A 16,393-nucleotide genomic window follows, 5' to 3' on the forward strand; every position below is an offset into this window, starting at 1 on the left:
GGTTCGTTTTGTTTAATGGCAATACAGAAGAGATCCATGAGATATGGTCTGTTTCATAAAGTAAGATTGGTAGGTTAGACAGCTAACCTTTAGGCTTAACCTGGGCTTTCTGGATTTGTGCAGTATAAGGCTTGCTCACTTTGATTTGGGTACTGTGGCTAACTATCTCTGGAGGATCTTAAGATCAAAGAATTAGAGAAAAATGTGTAAATGGCCCACCCACTAACAAATCAACTCTCTGTGTTTATTGCAGGAACAGTTACGCACAAATAGCAGCTAACAAATTGACCATACCCAGATATCAGATCCTTTCATAGTATTTCCATGAGGAGTTGGTTCAGTGTAGCCTGTTTAAAGGCAGAACGTGAAGTGAATAGAAAATCTTTACAAGTGAAATGTTTGCCCACTATGCCAGTGAGGCCAGTGAGAAGCCTTAAGGTGCATTTATAGTTGCGTTATGGGGCAGTAAGGGTATACGGTGAAGCTACGGGCCCTGTCTGTAGTCATAGTGGCTGCGCTGTAGTTGATGTGTGCCTCTTCAAAAATACAGATATACTGTACCAGGTGGGGACCACAAGAACTGTTATTTGTCACTTGGGCTGTTTGTGTTTCCTTACACAAGTTTCAGATGCCGGTAGAGATTGTTCAGAAACAGAGTAAAGGTCTCTGGCACAACTTCACCTACTTCCAAGGTGCATGAAGAAGGGAAAAAGTCTAAGAGGTCAAGATTTCAGCAACACTTATATACTGCACAACTTTATTGTTGGGCCAACACGCTGCAGCTTCTGGTGTTCATTAGGGTCATCATAAAACATACTATAGATAACATTTAAATAAGGTAGGTATAAAACAGAATAACTCAAAAACAACCAATCATATGAATCCACATATATATCAACCGTTGGGGCTCCTAGAAAGATGGGTTTGGCATGTGGTCATGAGGCGTCGGGCCAGTTGTTGTCCCAACACAAGTGACTCAATAGACCTCCTTGGCAGAGGTTTGTTTACTGGGCACATTTTCTAATTTTTTATTAAGTCGAATTAGATTTAAAAGTGACAGTTAATGAGAACAAGCTTGTGGTATTGTTTCAGTATCAGTATTGAGATATTTAGGCAGGTATCTTATCGAAGTCATAATTTTGGTATTGTGACAACACTACTGAATAATATTAACTGGATTACAGAATAGTTGGACTGCTGATTCATGTTAATTCATTATTAAAGGCATGTGCTTAACAAAAGGGCAAATATCAGGCTTAAGTCACTTCAGGAATACATTTGCATTTTTTGACACAGATCATTATGTGTTTAATTAGTGATGATTTCCCTTTGTGAAATAAATTTCAGTTTGTTGAATAACACATCAGTCTCTGCTCCACAAGTATTTTTGCCATGTCTTGTCTGTCTCTTGAGATCGGATAAGGATGATCACAAAAGGCTGTAAAGTAAGTTCACGTCCTGCTGTTCATTTTGTTATCGTGTCAGCACATCGGCCTCTCTGGGTTTTAGAAGGGTGGTGCCATGTCTGGCCAATATTAAGTCTGACATTTATTGTGAGAGGTGAGAAGGCCATTTGGCAGGTCCTGGGAATTTCTGGTTCAAACCCATTGTGTTATCTCTCACGGGAATTCAACAGACGCAGGGGTGTCCTCACTACATAGAACAGACCTTCATCAATTGTTTCATGTTGCCATTATGTTTTGCATTTACAAGGCAGTTTTTCTCTAGTAATCCTCTCTTCATTGGCACCATAAACACCATTACTGTAATTATGCATCTCATCATGAAACCTAAGAACAAACCTGGTAGTAATATTTTTTTCCCATACCAACTCTAGGCTACTCAATATGTTGAATGTGTCAGCAGTATAATGTTTTATTTATTTTATTTAGTCGTGCTGTGTTATTTTCCCCACTGCATCATTTTTTCCCCCTCCCTAGTGACCTTATATTCCCCATGAGGATCTGTAGTCTCTTAAATTAAACATGCAGCTCTTGATCTGTTGATGCTTTATGTGATTGGCTGCATATTTAATATGAGCTTGCAAAAAAAGCTGGAATGGAAAGCGTATCTCATAGAGACAGTTCATAAGCACTTCTGTTAGAGCAGTTATCATGGATTGCCAATGTCAGGCTTAATGAAGCCAAAACACATAAAAGAACCAGACTAAGCTGAACTAAACACTTTGATATGAATAAGACCTTAAATCAGGAAAAATGTATGAATGAAAACACAATCCGTGTGAGAATAAAACATAGAGTTGTGAAACTTAATTAGAGACTTCATGCATCACACAGAGGTTTCTGATGGGATCTGATTCCAGACTAGCAGGGTAAGGATGGCTCCAGAGGCTGGGGGCTTCACCACTTCATCATCTCTTTAGATTAGTCAAGCCATTTTAGTTTCATCCACCATGTCTCTGCTCTCTGGCTCCCATAATCCCTTTCCCTCGTTGCCATAGACAGAGTGTGTTTGTGTTTTCAAGGGTGTGGACTCAGTGGTTAGTGAGTTGGTGGCTGATTGTATTAGCTAGCAAAGCTGGTTTGGAACTTGAAAAAATGGAAAATATGACTCATGAGCTGTTGTTTCTTCTCTTTTGCTATTCTCTCACATCATCCTCCTTTTGATCCACCCACTCCAACCCCCCACACAGACAAAATGATGTGATACTTGCTTTATGCCCACTACTGAAAGAAATATCAATATGTGAGATGATCACTCAGTGATGACTTTTATTTTCCACCTTCAGGCTAAAACACCCAATTAAACATTTTTGAAAAGTTCAGTATGAACTCCTGATATTCCTGTAATTGCAGAAAAAAGTAATGATTCAGGTGCAGTGCTAAAGTAAATGAAAATGCTCCATGAAAAGTAATGTATTTGTAATGTTACTTAGTAAAAGTAAAGCAAAAATACTCCCTTTCAGAGACACTAGTTATTGATTTTTCAATTTACAGACAGTTGTTGTAAAGCAGATATTCCAGATGAAGATAGATTGGAATGCGCCATATACCCATGGGTGGTTTAAAACTACAGCTGTGGATCATATGTTAAAATACGATTGTATGTAAAGCTTTAATTTACAAAAATCATCAGTAACTGCAGACAGCACAAGTTATGCAGTAGAGTAAACAATACAGTATTTTACTTTTAAATGCATAGGAGGGAATTCTCACAAATGTAAATGAATTGCCATTTACATCTGGGAAGTTTACATTCAGTGGGTTCTTTTGCAGCCTTGCTGAAAACCACCAGTGACTGATGACGATCAACAATGAATCACTCTTTCAATTAAATCTTTATGACTTAAACAAGATGATTAAAATTATGATCCGTCTGCCAGAAGATGAGCTCATGTCCACATAGTTAAATGTATCAAATGACTCATCTGCTCACATAGAAGTTTGTACTTCTTTGTTATGTTTTTTTCCCAGAAATAAACTAATTTCAAGGCGTGTTTGTGTGTGTGAACTGAACACTCTCTGAACACACTAGTATAGTGACTCTGGGAAAACTGGGGCAGGAGAGCAGCACACACACACACACACACACACACACACACACACACACACACACACACACACACACACACACACACACACACACACACACACACACACACACACACACACACACACACACACACAGAACTGGGGCAGAAAGTACTGTATGTCTCTCACTTGTTCTGTCTCTCTGTAGTTATGCAGGTCGTGTGGTTGACAGCACTTTAAAAGCACAGAGGGAGAACCCAGAGATGACCGTCCGTAATACAGATCCTGTCCTGAAGGGGGCAAAACAGAGACTGGAGCAGCTAACACAGGTAAAGACACATGCTCACTTCAAAAAAGGACTAGTGAGTGAGGTAAAAGTTAGCACACTATACTACACCATTGTCACTAGGATTTCACACATCAACATATCAGTGATTTAATCCATTCCCTTGTTTATGTTCACAGGGATAATATTACATTTTTTTTTGCAACGCTAACAGCAAGGCCTACAGATGACCCCTTTACCTTTCTTCTGGCACTATCACATACACAGGAACTCTAATGGGCAGATTGTCATGAAATTTGAAATGAAAAAGAGCTTTCTTTCTGCGCGTTTGTGTCTGTGAGTGTGATGGTACCTCATCTTCATCTGGCTCTCAATCATCCATTATCATCTTGTATGTGAAGCACTGCTTAGTCCAATAAATTTAAATGTCAGCAATTTAAACAGATGTAGATAATAACATGCAATAATGGATTAATTAATTCACCAATTAAACCAGATTTATGCAGCACTTTCAAAGCTCAGGTCAGCATGTTAATATGGTGATACAATTTGCATAGATAATTCATAAAATCATGTGAATATAATCTATGAAAATTATACTTCAAGGTTTTTCATAATTTGTGCTAAAGACCATGCAGCCGTGTTCGGGACACGTAGATAGAGATAGTCTGACAGGTTGATAGACAGACAAACGAAGGGAAGGCAAATACGTGGGAGAAAGACCTAACAAAAACAAAAAACAGAGAAACATTTGGTTTTTTAGCCATGGCCATTAAAGGATGAGGCTGGTAATGTTCCTTATTTTCGTTCTTATCGATAAATTCAATGGGGAGACCAAAGCCAAAAATACATTAGTCCAACTCTCAATATTTTCTAACTTATCCAGCCTGTCTGTGGCAATTGCGGGTCATGATTATATACTTTTATTTTTTTTAAAAGGCAATATCATTTCCTAAAACACATGGGCACTGTCATTTTTAGCAAACAGCAGTGAATAGTGGATTTGTCATGGACTATCTTCAGCAGCAGGATTTGAGGTGCTAGCAAAAATTCAGGGCAGCAAGACACCGTGTGTGTTAAGTATCCTGAAGCAATGTCTTCACCTAGATAAACAGTGTGGCTCATTCCTGTGTTTTTAGTAGTTTTTGGACAACAATGGAAGACTGGCACAGCAGAATGTGCTATATTAGGCTTTGGATACACAGGCAGTAAGATCAATTCATTGTTCGTCTTGTCTTTTCGTGTGATTTGTTATTATAAATTAAACACAGAATATCACCAGACTTATCCTTTAAAGTATCATTTCTTTTAGCCATAACCATGACATTGATGATTATGCTTGTACAATCAAGAAATCGGTTAAAACTATACTTGATAAGACATACTAAGGAAATGTTTTGATGTGGCAAAAAGTTCATTCAGCATTGATTCACTGAGTGCTCTGTTGTAAGGTCAAGAGTGGAAATCATAGTCTGTCTAGAAAACCTGATAAATTCTGTTAACATAACTGCAGTTGGTGGTAATGGAGTATTCATGGAAAATCATGGGATGGGACATGCTAGGGTTTATTTTTCTCTTTTTGCTGTTGAAGCTCTTTCTGTGGTTGGTCTAATTTTGGTGGTGAGTCCATTAATCATGTAACATTTACATGGAGGAACTGCCAAGTCAGCATCCCCCAAGCGCCATATACACAAACACATGTGCCATGTAATCATTTATGTATGAGATCTGCTTTCTCAGGCCCATTAATTCACTGTAACCTGTACATGTCGTGTTAATCTAGGATTTAAAGAACAGTGAATGTTCTGTGAATTTTCTAACATGATCACACACACATACACAAACACTATGATGGTAGGAAATGTTTAGATCAGTAATTTTTGATTTATAATACATGCCCACTGGATTTATGACGGTAATGCTATGAGGCCACACCATGAACCAGAGAGGAAAGTCAGCTGTAACACAGCTCATCTGCATTGCAAACTATTTTCGGTTCCAAAGGGTTGTGCTGTCTTTACATCTGTATGACAAATTGAGAGAATGCAAGTCTGCGCACACAAGCAAGCCCTGCGTCCTTTGAACAGGTTTACCCTCACCTTTGGAAATCCAAGGCCTTGGCTCTGCCTCTTTCATGCTAGATGCCCTAGGGATTTATCTGTGGGGGAAGCCGTTCATCTTGGGCGCACACATTAATGCTCGCCATTTATTAATTATAATTCATGACTGTGGTGTGTGCCATTTGCACACTCGCACTGCTAGGATGAGTGGAGGAAGAAAATATGACACAGGACAAGGAAGCATCCTTGGAATTTTAATTATTTCGTTCTGGAGGTCTTTCTCTCTTTCCCTCCGTCTCTTCTTATCTTTCAGTGTCCCAATTTGTATTACATGTTAATTAGACTTTTGCAGCAGTGGGTTGTGTATCACACAGGCTTTGCCCTCTAATGGGATTCTATTAGTGTAGCCACCCGCTTATCCTCGCAATTAAAATTTGTATGTACATGCTCAGCCAATCATGAAGAGCCTAATCAACCCTGTGAGAGCTGACCCTGTATTGAAAAGGGTCATAGTCTCAGCACTCCTCATCAAACTTTTTTCTTAAATGACAGCAAATGAAAACATGGCGAACGATGGCTTCCTTAGAAGACTGTAAAAAATTCTGCTCTTCCTGCTGTATCTTGGTCTCACCCCCTATCCCCTGGAATGGAGTTTGTATTGATTGATTATGCACCATGCAGTTTACATCCAATGACAATATTCATTGCCAATACAGGAGGTAGGGGGTTTGGCAAATCTGAATTTCAAAATTGAGACCAAAGTTTGTGTCTCATCATATACCTGGAAATCACTTAACAAGGCTGTAGCAAAGTGCAGCAATTTTAAAAACAAATGATTTAAGAAACATGGGGATTCAAAAACTCTGTCGTTGGACATGCTCGAGAATTTAGCAGAATCACTCAATATCAAGATTTTTTTTTGTAGTATAGGGTTGCTATAAGTTTATAAGATTTTATGTCCTGATTTTTTTCTTTTTTTGCAAAGAACTGTGGTCAAGCCTCTTCAGAGCTGCTACAGAGCTACACCTGTGTACATACAAGTAGATGTGTAATATGTTATTGTTAATATTTGACATTTTACTAACAACAAACTACATCAGTGTTGGCTGATATGTTCCAGTCAAGTGGTGAAGGTATTGCCCACCATTCATCAGAACATATCTTAACCCAACGATGGTAACTTGCCAAGTGTTGATTGTTGGATTGCAGGAAAGAGAAGTAATTGTCGTAACTGCCATTCCATCGCTGATTATTTTGAATTAGTGTAGTCCTGTCTGTCTTGTATTGAGTTTCAAGGAGAGGTGTTCTCAGCTGCACAGGTTATGTATTTTTGTAATACGCAAGCAAAAAAATAAGATAAGTCCAAAAGTCCCCGCCTTAGCCACAGACTGTCAGTTTTTCTCTGACAGACCCGTCTGGAGCCGCCACCCCTGAATAGTTTCACTTGTAGGCCTATTGGTTTTACTGAAGAGTTTCAGTGCCACATGGCCAAAGTTCTGTTTAACTTCTAGCCTTTCTCATGATTAAGAAAACACAGCGCTAGTGGAAACATTGCTGTAATGTATTTTTGTCCTCCCTCAGCCCACATTTGCAGTGCAATGACATGATGGTGAATCATCACACAGAGTCTGGTCTGTCTCCATGTCCCCTCGGACAATCTGTCATATAATAACCTTGGTTCCCCTTGTTTCCACGGCTGCCCCACACCAACTGTACCGTGGAGTCCAGATGTCCCTCTTTATGCAACCACCCAGCATCTATCTAGCAGGGAATTACTCCATAAAAAATAAGCGGCGCGTATCCCCGATTGGTATTTTAAGACAGTTAAAACAACAATCAGTGAAATACTTTGCACTTTTAGATGCATGTTCTGTTCTTTTTTTTTTTTTTTTTTGTACCCAAATTTCTCGACAGTGAAGATTTGTTTTGGTTTGGATAACATGTGCATAAATTAGAGCAAGTAATCTTCAGCTAAATTATTGTGTAACACACATATGCTGTAGTCGTGTCCGTTCACATGACATTTTATACTCCATATAGCACTGTTAATCCTTGATCCTGTCAAACAAATGTAATGCAATATAATTATTTATACATTTGTCTACTGTTGCTCATTTTCAGTCAAACTGAAGAAACAGGTATAGAATTTGCCTACTCAGTCAGTGTGTGTGTGTATCACATTTTGCAACGCCATACAGAGTATCAGTTTACACCACGTTTTTGTGTTAAAGAGATTATATTTGCAAGGAAGAGTTAAGCCAGGTTTAAATACTGGAAAGTAGAAAGGATTTTGGATGTCTCACAACAAGCAACTGAGGTGGGGGAACGCTGTTATAACTACTCTTACCCTGCATGACAATTAAGTTCTAAGAAATGGTTGTAGTTATAAAATCCCAAACAGGTGACTCTCACTTTGGCCTTTGTAATGCTTAATTTGCTGGACAGATTACTCTTTCTAAGGTAATATAAATCATTAATATAGCTGTTACAATCTTTGTGGCATCTCCCTCTCTGTTTTTTATAAAAATATTATCTTAGCAACAAAAAATAACATTAAATGTCAGTACAATACATTTTTTTCCTTTATAAAACTGGTGGCTGTTTGCCTTATCTCTGTCCTCAGCCAGAATTTATATATTACCCTCCTTAACTCTCTACAATACGCATTCATCTTGCTGTGAACCAATTATATGTTGCTGTCGCTGCGTATAAGTAAAAACTGAATCACTCCAAGGTTTGGGTTTTTTTTAGTTTCAAACTTGGACAACCTTTTTTTGTTAAATTCCACAACCCTGGATTAACATGACACTCAGTTAATATTTCACTTTAAAACTATGTGGATTTTTGGACGTTTTTTTCAATCCATTAATTGTTTAGCTTTATGAGATATGAGGTTTTCATGACCATTATGTAACATGCTGAGCAGTAAAGAGTATGGATTCACACAGAGACAGCATGACCTCAATTACCCTTTAGTCTGCCCTGTGTCCTGTGTGTGTGTGTGTGTGTGTGTGTGTGTGTGTGTGTCTGTGTATTTTTTCTTGTTCCGTAGTGTTTTCGTATATGTTTCCGTGTTTGTCCATACATGGTTTTTTGGGGTTTTTTAGTTGCCGGTTGGTGCCTTTTAGAGGCAAAAATATTTCTGAAAAACACCTCTTATCTGTTTTAGCATTTCTCTTTTTTAATTGCTCTAGTGCCATGAGGAATAGTTCGACATTTTAAGAAATAAACTTATTTGCTTTATATTTAATGTACGGATATGAAAGTGGTATCAATTGTCTCATCTAACTCTTGACAAGAAGGCAAATAAGTGTATTTCCCAAAACGTCAAACTACTCCTTTAAAGTATTGTCACAGCACACTCAGTCTCTGCCCCTCGTCCTCCTTACGATTAGCTGTTTGTAATCTTTTTGATCTGTGAGTTGAAGCTTATTCTCCTCTGCCACTCACTATGGCTCATTCTGAGGTCAGATAAATTCCTCAGTGTTAAATGTTAGAAGTATATGTGTCATTTGTATGTACTTTTGTATGTGTGTGTGTGTGTGTGTGTGTGTGTGTGTGTGTGTGTGTGTGTGTGTGTGTGTGTGTGTTTTATTTAGGAGCTTTTAGTGGAGTTCGGCTGGGCGAGCAGAGCCAGAGGAAAGGGGGAAGAAGAGGAGGGAGGGAGCGCACAGACAGACAGAGGTAGTGGAAACGACTGTGATGATGAAGATGGCTGTGAAGCATCTGGCGAGGGGAACAGTGAGTCACAAATACACACACACGCACACACACACACACACACATACAAACAATCTTATTTTTATTAAATAGAAACAAACATTAGCAAACATACACCCACACATATACACACATGAGTTGATGCACAGTTGCAGGCTGTTTTTTGCTTGTGCAAATGTAGGGATTCTGATTCATACATAACACATCAGCATATATGCTGTGTTAATACAGTAAATTCACACACATAATAAATAAAAGACAGCACACACACGCACACACACACACACACAGTTCATTGGCTTGGTGTAGGTTTTAAAACCCTGCAGCCTCCACATATCTTGTGCCAGCAGAGAAATACCCATCTCTCTCTCTCTCTCTCTCTCTCACTTTTTCCATCTCTCTTTCTGCTGGTCTCAGCAGTTTCTTTTCCTCCTCAGCCGGGATAAAGGATGTGTGCCAACAACCAGGTCACTCCAAAAACATAATTGGAGAAATACACAGTAATTATTCATTCATGTCTCGGCTTTTTAATTTTGCTTATGCTTATACATAATACATGGCTGTCACAGGGGGACCTGGGGACCCCTAGGAGCCTTGAGGCATCCCACAGAGTGAATGTAGTCAAAATTTGGTATAATTGAAATTGTTTATGAGAAAACGTCGCTGTATGTTGAGGTTATTGACCAAATGTAATATTTTCTTTTTTTGACCTGACAAACATTTTAGGGCCCAGTGTTTCCCACAGGTTGAAAACGTGTTTGTGGTAGATCTCCTTAACGATGGGGTAAAGAGAGGATTCAACTAAAAAATAACTAGCTCTTTAAATTGTACTGCCCTTTCCAATCAGAGATCTCTGTTTTGGAACATTGTGTAGTCCTTGCGTTGTCAAATATACTGCTCTAAGGTAATATTTTCTGGTTTTGGGGAAGGGTAGCGCAGCAAAATGGCTTTAACAATAAGCTACATGTTACTTCTACGTATGAAAGGGAGAAAAATATATCTGGAAAAAATTTTCTATGCATTTTAGAGGCTGGTAAAATATGAGTGGAACTGTTAGAAATGAACAAATCTTAAAGCACCTTAGCACTTGGTTGCGAATCTTCAGTATTTTTCTCTGAACTTAAGATTCTTAACTTAACAAAGCAAAAATCAAAGTTAAGCATATAAAACAACTCATTTAATATGCTTCAACAGGAAGGTGCCGATCAAATTTTAATTGACAATAATCAGAATCAGCTTTATTGGCCAAGTTTGTGTACACATACAAGGAATCTGACTTTGATATTTCATTGCTCTCCGTTGGACTTATACGCAGTTTCAAGAAACATTTTCAGGGTTGTTTCTTGAAACAAAACTGGGATAGAACAACATAGAGCTAAAAACAAGGGCAGCAAAGCTGAACAAAAATAGGAGCTAAACATAAACATTAAACTATGATGCACATAGCAGTAGGTGGAAAAACAGATGCCTATGTAAATATATCTTTCAAGCAATAATGAACAACAAACAGTGTCAAGTCAAACAGTTTGTGTAAATTGTAAAAAAGAGTAGAATACTGCATGGGTGCAAATAGTGCTGGAATATACACTGAATGGGTGATGTAATAGGGTGATGTTATTTTATATACATTAATTAGGTTAATAATTCTCAAATTGCTAAATTGTGATTGGTGCTTGGAAAAAGTTTACCAGGGCTGCTGTCAGGATTTAAAAAATACTGAGGTCATATGTCCAAGCCAACGTACATGCATTTTATTTAAGTGTTCCTTAATACCACCATTTGTAACTTGTGTAAAGTTTACACAAGCTGAAAAGCAGTGTTCACGGCCCTCTCTGGTTGAAAGGTTCAAGCCACCCAGCATCACTGGCAGGTGTGGTTGGGCGTGATCAGAAGTGTGCTCTGTTGCACGTTTTACCACACCCAATAGTGATATCACGATGTACTGACGCAAACTTGTACATCACTGCAGCAAGGTGAGAAGTTAAACCACCAGAGGTGAACATAAAACATGATTTTCATGGGGTGTTAAGTTACTCTTTAAAATTATAAGAAACTAATTCAGAAAATAGGCTTAAACAAGTCAGATTTAGCAACTGATTTACACTGATCATTCTATCTGACCTTCATTCAAACTCGTCTGTGTTTATACAAATTAAAAACAAATAGTTCCAGTAATTTGTTGAATTGCAATGTCATCTCCACCCAGAGGCCTGATGGACAACAGTCCTCAAAGGTTGCTCGCATGCTGCAGCTTCACCCTCCCCTTTACGCTATGGAAAGCTTTATGGTCCGTGTCTATCTTTAGCTGGAAAAACACATATGTTGATTAACCGATCAACAAATGAGAAGACCCCAGACACGTTTATGGTGACAGAACTTTCCATGACACCCAAGTGGATTTTGAGTCGCACTGGTGGTGACCTCGGGCAATTATTTTCAGGGCAGATCAATAACGTCATGATCATCATAGCATTGTTTGTCAGTGATGTTTTTTTATAGATTCAGAAGGATGGAAATTGTGCTAAAGTAGAACAGAACAGTAGTCGCATCGTTGGAAGTGTTCTTGCTTCACAGGATTGACTGTCAGACAATAGTAAAAAGAGGGTCATTCTTGCACATCATCGACCTTGTTACCCATGACCAGAGATTGCTTCACCCTCATGATCACAACACCCTGGTGATGTCATCGAGTGATGGGATCTCTGCCCCCGAGGACAGGAAGTAACAGGGTCAAAGGTCATTGTCCAGGATTTATTAGGCACTGACCTCATCATTGCTGGAGTCATAAGCGCATATCCCTACAGTGACGTAAAGGATAACTATTCTGTAGCTTGTTAGTCCTTTATGATACTGTACTGTAGGTCAGTGGTTCCCAACCGCAAGGCTCTGGACCAGTACTGGACCATTGGAAATTTGCTTCAGAGCTACAATATGATTTGACAAAAAAGCTAACTAATAGTTTTAGAACTTAATGGGTTGTATGTGTAGTTATTAACTTGAGTTTTTCCTCATTTCTCCCTGTCACGCCCAAGAGAAGGGACACTGTTTTACAGCTAAAGTAGATCATCAGTATGCAAAGTATGCAGTATGCAAATCAGTCCGTCACTGCAACTCAGTTATCATGTGGTGTGTAAATTTTGTCCCGAACCCAACATGTCCAGGTGAAGTTTTGGGTTTCAGGTCCGGTTTCGGGGCGTTTCATTTGGGCTTGGGTTGGGTTCAGGTTTGGTAATTTTCAAATGTAATTTCCTTTTAACTAATTAACAAACTGTCTGCATGCATGTATGCATGTTCTGAGTCTTTATTTATTTGCTACATAATAATCTAGAAAATGAAAAATAATAATTGGATCAGGCTTGAAATTTTCTATTACCATTTGGGTTCAGGCAGTGGGTATGTGCCAGGTACGGGTCTACGTTTTAGGCCTGTGCAGAACTCCATTGGTGTGTTCTTGATACTGTTCAAGTAGCAACAACAAAAAATGTCAAGACAATTTGAGAATGCTCAAGAGTTTCTTTGGAGGATGTAGGCAGGATTAAAGAATGTGTGAAAAAATATCCTAAAAACCACTGGGGGGCAAACCCCCCCCCCCAAAACCGCTGAACTTTTGTCATGCCCTTTCCACTAACCTTGATGTCTCAGATCTGTGGAGACTCACGCCTCCTGCTGGGTCTGAAAATGGCACTTTGGCTATTTACAGAGAAAATTGCTGGTTATGATTTACCAAGCTGGTTGGCGGTGCTTTTGGATTGTGTCTCTCAAACCGCAATGAATTCCTGGAGAAAGAATCACAGTAAAGAGTGACAAAAGGGGATTTTCTGCATGTCTCCCTGCTCGTCGACATCTCTATGCATATAAACAAGCCTCATATGCACTGAAGCTGAAAGAGTGACATAGTATCTACCAGACCACACAAATCAAAGAGGCAGAGTATAGCAAGTCATTTACTTTTTGAATTATTTGTAATTTTTATGCCTGTACTTTACATTAAATCCGTAGTATTGAGTTAATGTATGAATAAAACACCATCAGATGAATAAATGCAGGCCATTCTTTGATAGATCTGCAACTAAATCTGTCTGTCCATGCTCTCTGACTCTGTCTCTTTAAAATTCTGCCTACAAACCACTTCTCTAAATCAGAATCACTGAAATGTGGAGCTTATTATTTCACAGGAAAGGAAGAGCATAGAAGCAAAACTCTGAGCGTTTGCGAGCGTGTGGATGTAAACGCACAAATTAATGTTTAAGGTCTTTTGTTTGGATGCATCTGTGTCCGACAGGGTTTTGGTCTAAGATTTAAGTATGTTTGCATGTCTCCAATGTCTTTTTGTGTAATCCAGTATGTTTTATGGATAGCCCTGTTCTCTGTCTGATTGACTGATGCGGACCCTGTAGTGTGCTGCTTCGTGATTTATAATGTTTTTCTTAATATCAGCCCAGCGCTTTCTTTAACACACACGATTGAGCTCAAGTTCTTTCTCTTCTCTTTCTGTCCCTGGGCTGTAGAAATGAACAGGGATGAATGAAACGAAGAAAATATTCTTCCTGTCTTTCAATTAATTCCCATGACATTTGGGCTTTATTGAATACTGACGAGGGACAAGAAAAGTGTAGGTTGAGTGGTGGAGGTGGGGTGTCAGGCGCTGAAACTCAAACCTTAAAACTTCAGTGCCTCAATGCCAAGCCTGTGTTTTATTTATGTGGGCCATTCAACAGTGAGAAGTTAATTTAATCGTGCCGAGACAGTACATAGCCTATTATTATTTGATTTAAGTCCATTTTCCACATCAAGGAAAGTTAATCTCAGCCCAGGGAGGGAGAATCACTTGGCAAGCATCGTTCAAGGATCAAGAACAAAAGGAAAAGCCAAGCGTATTAATATATGAGCAGTTAAAAGCTGATAGCTTCAGTTGCTGCTATTTGTGCCATTTTATCAAGGGTTTTTTTTTTGTTGTTTTGGTTTTTTTTTTTTAAGAAGGAGACCAACCATAAAAGCTTATCGTACATTGTAGTCATTTGTTGTTTTGAAATCAGTGTTATACCAAAGGTTATCTGCTTGCAAAACCGAAGCGGTATATTTATTCACAATGCCTATCTGCAGGTCCTGGCCATGAAAAGATCCATGCTAATTAATGCTAAAGTTTCTATGGAGTTATGTGATACAACCAGCAGTCACATACACCTCACATACTTAACTTTATTAGCTTTTTATTATTATGATGTATCTCTTTTACCACAATGAGATAATAATAACACTAATGCACGTCACAGATGCCATTAGACAGAGTTTGTTACAGAGTTACTATTTTGCAGGGTTTTTTTTCCTCTTTCACGCTTCTTCTTTCTTCGTTTAGTAATTTCTTACCCTCCCTTTCTCTGGAATTCACCAAGATTAAACGGATTGATTTTGTCTTCGAAAACCAGCACAATCCCTTCTTCAACTGCCCTTTCCCCGATCTCCCTGTCTCCCCAGACATATCCAGGTCCTATAACGTCAATAATGTAAATGTAATCACAGCTTCGCTTCTCTTCTCTTCTCTTCTTTTTTTCTTCTCTTCTCTTCTCTTCTTTTTTTCTTCTCTTCTCTGCAACAAATGAATTGCTGTGTCACTGTAATTGCTATGTTATAAACTGGGATGTGGTGACGGATGCAGAGGTGGGAATGTTATAACCTCCAGGTATCAGTGAGTCACATTACAACCACTAATGCCAGTCTGGAAAGCACAGAACCTGTTCCCCTTAAAACACCAGTGGCTAATAGGACTATAGGACAATAGGCTGATTTTTCTTCCACCACTTGATTATATATTCAGGAACTCTTTGTAGCTTTTCCAAGTACAAGGTGTATTTGTGCGAATGTGTATGTAAGAGAATGTGTGAATGTATACTCGCAAGGGGCACTCAATCCCTGTAACCATGGTTACCAGGTGGTCTGCCCTCCCATGGGTACCTATTTGATGACAATGAAGAAAGAAAGAGAGAGAGAGAAATGGGGAGAGATGGAGATACAGAGAAAGAGAGGAGGTAGGGTAGATTTTTCAATGTATTTTGCATTGTGCTTTCTCTAATCTCATTGCCTCCACTGTGTAACATACAGTAATACAATAATACACTGAAATCAGGTTAAGCACAGTTTAGTTTGCAGTTAAAATACTGTATTTGGTTCTTATCATAAACTTACACCAAACACTAAAAATACAACAGGATATTATACATTTTCTATACATACAGCCCTTTCTATTTATTTTCCTGCTTCCATGTATCTTGCCGCCATCATCTTTGCCTTGCTCCACTGGCCTCTCCCCCTCTTCCCTGGGGCCAGATTCACAAAGCCTTTAGAAGCTATTTCATCTTAAAGGGAAAGGCCAGTGTTTTCCAGTGCTTGAACATGTTGCCTCTCCGCCTGAGGACAGTTTGATTTGCATTCGAAGGCATCCACTGCTCTCTAAAGGGAGCCAGAAAGAACAATAAAAAGTCTGGTGAGCCTTCTAATCTGCACTGGTGACTAATAAAGTTCCCAGAGCAAACCTTTTGACCGGATTGATCAGTGCTATAAAATGAAACTGCTGTCTTTCTACATGCTTGCACTGGAGAACATTTGGATGTAAAATATGCAATGAACGCAATCAGTATGCTACTGATACAGCAGCTTTACTCTGGAAATCCAGACTGAAGCATTTTCTCCTTAATATGCTTTTTTCACATTTAGGCAATAGACTGTTGTAAAAACAGAGCAACCCCGTCTCCTGAGATTTATACCTATACACACTTGATTAGGGATATACATTAGTAAATGTAATGCTGCCTTGATTTTTTTGTTGTTTACTAACATAA

At 38.8% G+C, this 16,393-nt stretch overlaps 1 protein-coding gene across 4 annotated transcripts in view; it reads left to right on the forward strand.

The window, feature by feature from the left end:
- The window catches only part of LOC120791104 (glypican-5-like), a 53,695-nt gene that overhangs the window by 21,905 nt on the left and 15,397 nt on the right, over positions 1-16,393 (forward strand). For all 4 annotated transcript variants that reach the window (XR_005707604.1, XM_040129271.1, XM_040129272.1 and 1 more), the window contains exons 8-9: positions 3,700-3,820; positions 9,437-9,578. Coding sequence is in view for 3 of the 4 variants with exons in the window: in XM_040129271.1 (XP_039985205.1) it covers positions 3,700-3,820; positions 9,437-9,578 (263 nt within the window). In the remaining variant the exon portion in view is untranslated. The remainder of the gene's footprint in view (positions 1-3,699; positions 3,821-9,436; positions 9,579-16,393) is intronic.

This window comes from Xiphias gladius, chromosome 6 (genome assembly GCF_016859285.1).
Source record: "Xiphias gladius isolate SHS-SW01 ecotype Sanya breed wild chromosome 6, ASM1685928v1, whole genome shotgun sequence".
Lineage (NCBI taxonomy): Eukaryota > Metazoa > Chordata > Actinopteri > Istiophoriformes > Xiphiidae > Xiphias > Xiphias gladius.